At 49.8% G+C, this 3,008-nt stretch overlaps 1 protein-coding gene across 1 annotated transcript in view; it reads left to right on the forward strand.

Moving 5' to 3' along the window:
- Positions 1-312: 312 nt before the first annotated feature.
- The window catches only part of LOC103921803 (testicular haploid expressed gene protein-like), a 14,851-nt gene continuing 12,155 nt past the window's right edge, over positions 313-3,008 (forward strand). Inside the window, exon 1 of the mRNA XM_009329830.1 lies at positions 313-428. Coding sequence (XP_009328105.1) covers positions 413-428 — 16 coding nt within the window. The 5' untranslated portion in view covers positions 313-412. The remainder of the gene's footprint in view (positions 429-3,008) is intronic.

Below are 3,008 nucleotides of genomic sequence, written 5' to 3' on the forward strand. Positions count from 1 at the left end.
TCTCTCCGCTTTCCTCCCCAGCTGCGTGTTGTCTGGTCGGGCGGGCCGGGGCCGGCGGGTGTCCCCGGCTTCCCATCGCCTCGCCTGCGCTGCGGCCGTGTGCTTGTGCCGCAGGAGCCCACCTTCTCCCTCTTCACCGTGAAGTGGCTTTCGCTGGTCCCTCCAGACCCCTTGTTAAGCCTCCTTTTTCCCTCCAGCCCTGCTGAGCTTTGCACATGCCCTGGCTGCCTGGCTAAGCGTGCTGCCCCTCGTTTTGCAGGGTAAAGGACACAGCAAGCAGATACTGGTGCTGGGCCTGGATGGGGCTGGGAAAACCAGCGTTCTCCACTCCCTGGCTACTAACCAGGTCAAGCGTAGCGTGGCTCCCACCGAGGGCTTCAATGCCATCTGCATCAACACCGAAGAGTCCCAGATGGAGTTCCTGGAGAGTGAGTGAACCTGTTCTAGTACAGAACATAAAATAAGTTCCTATGCCATGTCCTAAGGATCAGGCCCGTATTTTAAAACCTCCATATTCCGTCATGCCTGCTCTGATAACGTGAAGTTGTGATTATTTTGTCCTTGGGGATTCTGCTTTCCCACTTGCTTCTTGAACGAGATGATACGCCGGTGTTAGAAAGGATCTATGTTTGTTCAGCCGTCCTCCAGGGCGTTCTGCTTCCAGAGAGAGAAGGGTAACAAGACTGATGGCACGAAACCAGCCCAAAGCAGAGGTGTCCCCAGTAAGCCCTGTGCTGTGGTCTGTAGCCCTTGTGTGTTGGACAGTTCTCCATGGTGCTCATGCCTGGCAAAGGGCAAGAGCAGAAGAGGAGTAAATAATAAGGTGAAAGAAGAGAGGCAGAAGAGAAATGCTTTGTGCCCCTTTTGTTCAAGAGCCTCGTAAGTGGTATTTTCTAGTCTTTAATGGCTTTTGAATGTCCGTAGGTTTTCACTAAACTTTATGTGTTGTCCTTAGCACTGAATTTTTGGGTATTGTCCGTGCCTACAGAGAGCATCTCCTGTGATGCTTTTGGGGTGTTACAGCTGTTCTAGGTGCAGCTAGCTGATGGGGAAGGTAGAGACCCTGGAGTCAGGTCAGTCCCTGGTACAGAGAGGCTGACATCCTAGCCTCATCAGTGCCTGCCTTCTGTGGAGGCAGAGGCTGCCCTTTGCTTCCTGCTGTTTCTGCACTGTGCTGTACCAGTGCTCAACTGGCTTAGTTGGCAACTAGCCCACAGACACCTCCGTACCTTTGTCAGCAGGCCTAAAGGAGTTGTGCTGTTCCCAGGTAAGTCTTTGGGATGTGAGGATGAGGTGCTAAGGTAGAGTTTCATTCCCAGTCCTACTACCATAGGAGTCTCTGTGGTGTCTTAGGGAAATCATCTCTCCAGAGATGCTTGTAGTCTGTGCCCCTCTTGTAGTAGGTATGAGACACCTGCGTCTCCTATTGGAAGGAGCTTTATGTAGGAGAAACCCACAGTATCTCTGCTCCTGCCCGGGGATGGCCTGGGCCCAGCGCTGCGCACCCCACGGCAGAACCTGTTGTTTCTGAGTCATCCTTCCCTCTCTGGTCCAGGTTGGTAGTGACTGAGATGTGATGGCTGCGATCTGACCCATGGGAAATGAAATGTCTCAGGCCAGTTTCAGCCAGGTAAATCCATGCATGGCTCTCTAATCTGGTTACTTATCCAGTCTGTACCATTGCCTAGTCCAGGGGTTAGCAGCCCGTGCTGTGATCGCGTGGCACAAGATGATCAGCAGACAGCAGGGTTTTTATTTTGCTGGTTTAGACAGATAGAAGACTGTTCTATCTTTTTCTTTGTACCATCATATAGATAAGTGGGTGGTATCTTGCCTCCGCAAGGGATAGGAGCTCCTGGCTTCTGCTGAGTTCCTTCTGGTTTGGGCAAAAAAAAATGTTCTCTGTGAGGTTGCTGACCCCTGGGTTATGCTATGCATGAATGCACCTAACAGAGGGAACGGTGGTGAGCCCCCAAAATGTCACAGTACAGAATCAGAGGCATCTGTCCCAAGTGCGAGGTGTCAGTCACAGCCCTTTGGCTCCTTTCCGCAGTGGCAGACTTGCAGTTCTGCCTGCCGATATGCTGGGGTTCTTGAAGAAGAGTCAGGCACGCCCTAGTGGGAAACGTTGCTTCCCTTTCTACATTCTTGAAACTACTGAATCATTTTGACTTAAGTGAAAGCAAAATTGGTTTGAAACAGAGCGAAGTCACTGAGGGCAGTAAAAGATAGCTGACTAGCAAGTCAGTTTAGAAAAGAGTTCCTGTGTAAGGCAGGAGATGATTACAGGGAACCCCAAATGTATTGCTTTGAAAACTTGCTACATTTGGGGGACTCACCCATGCCTTTTGAGCACCTCAGTACTCTTGAGCAAGTGATTCTGCAGTATACCTAGGAGAAGACCTGGAGAACTGAAAGCACATCTGAAATACTTAATATACTGTTGCTACTCCTGCTCCTATCAAACTCGGCAAACTACCAAACTCTTTTTGTGCCCAGATGGGAGCAACAGTCTCGGGCAACTCGCTGCATATGGTTACACCACAGAACTGTTATAAGAGCTAGTTTTGAAGGTGGACAGCTTTCCTCTGTATCCAGCAGAGAAGGGGGCAGGGGTATCCTGTGCAAAGATTCCTCCCATCACCTAAGGATTGCCTAAAGAGTCTGCTGGGACTTGATTTTTCTCTCTTCCTAAGCACCTCTGGTTATTGGCAGTGTGAAAGCTGTGGGAGTTTTGAACTAGTCCCTAGTGTCATGCAAATCTGATGAGAGTCCTCCTCACCTCAGAGCTAAATTTCTTCTTTGGAAATTGTAGGCCTGCTTTGTCTTAAGATGAGATGGGTATGCGGAGATAGGTTATATGGGGACATTCTCACATGGTGTTTATGGACACTGAACCTCTTTCAGCTCTCCCTACTAGCTTCAGAGCAAGAACCAACAAGGCAGAAAGCAACCATAAAGAAACTGAACCCAGAACCCTCTCAAAATAAGAGCTTAGAATGCTTAGA

The sequence above is a fragment of the Pygoscelis adeliae genome, unplaced genomic scaffold, assembly GCF_000699105.1.
Source record: "Pygoscelis adeliae isolate BGI_AS28 unplaced genomic scaffold, ASM69910v1 Scaffold67, whole genome shotgun sequence".
NCBI lineage: Eukaryota > Metazoa > Chordata > Aves > Sphenisciformes > Spheniscidae > Pygoscelis > Pygoscelis adeliae.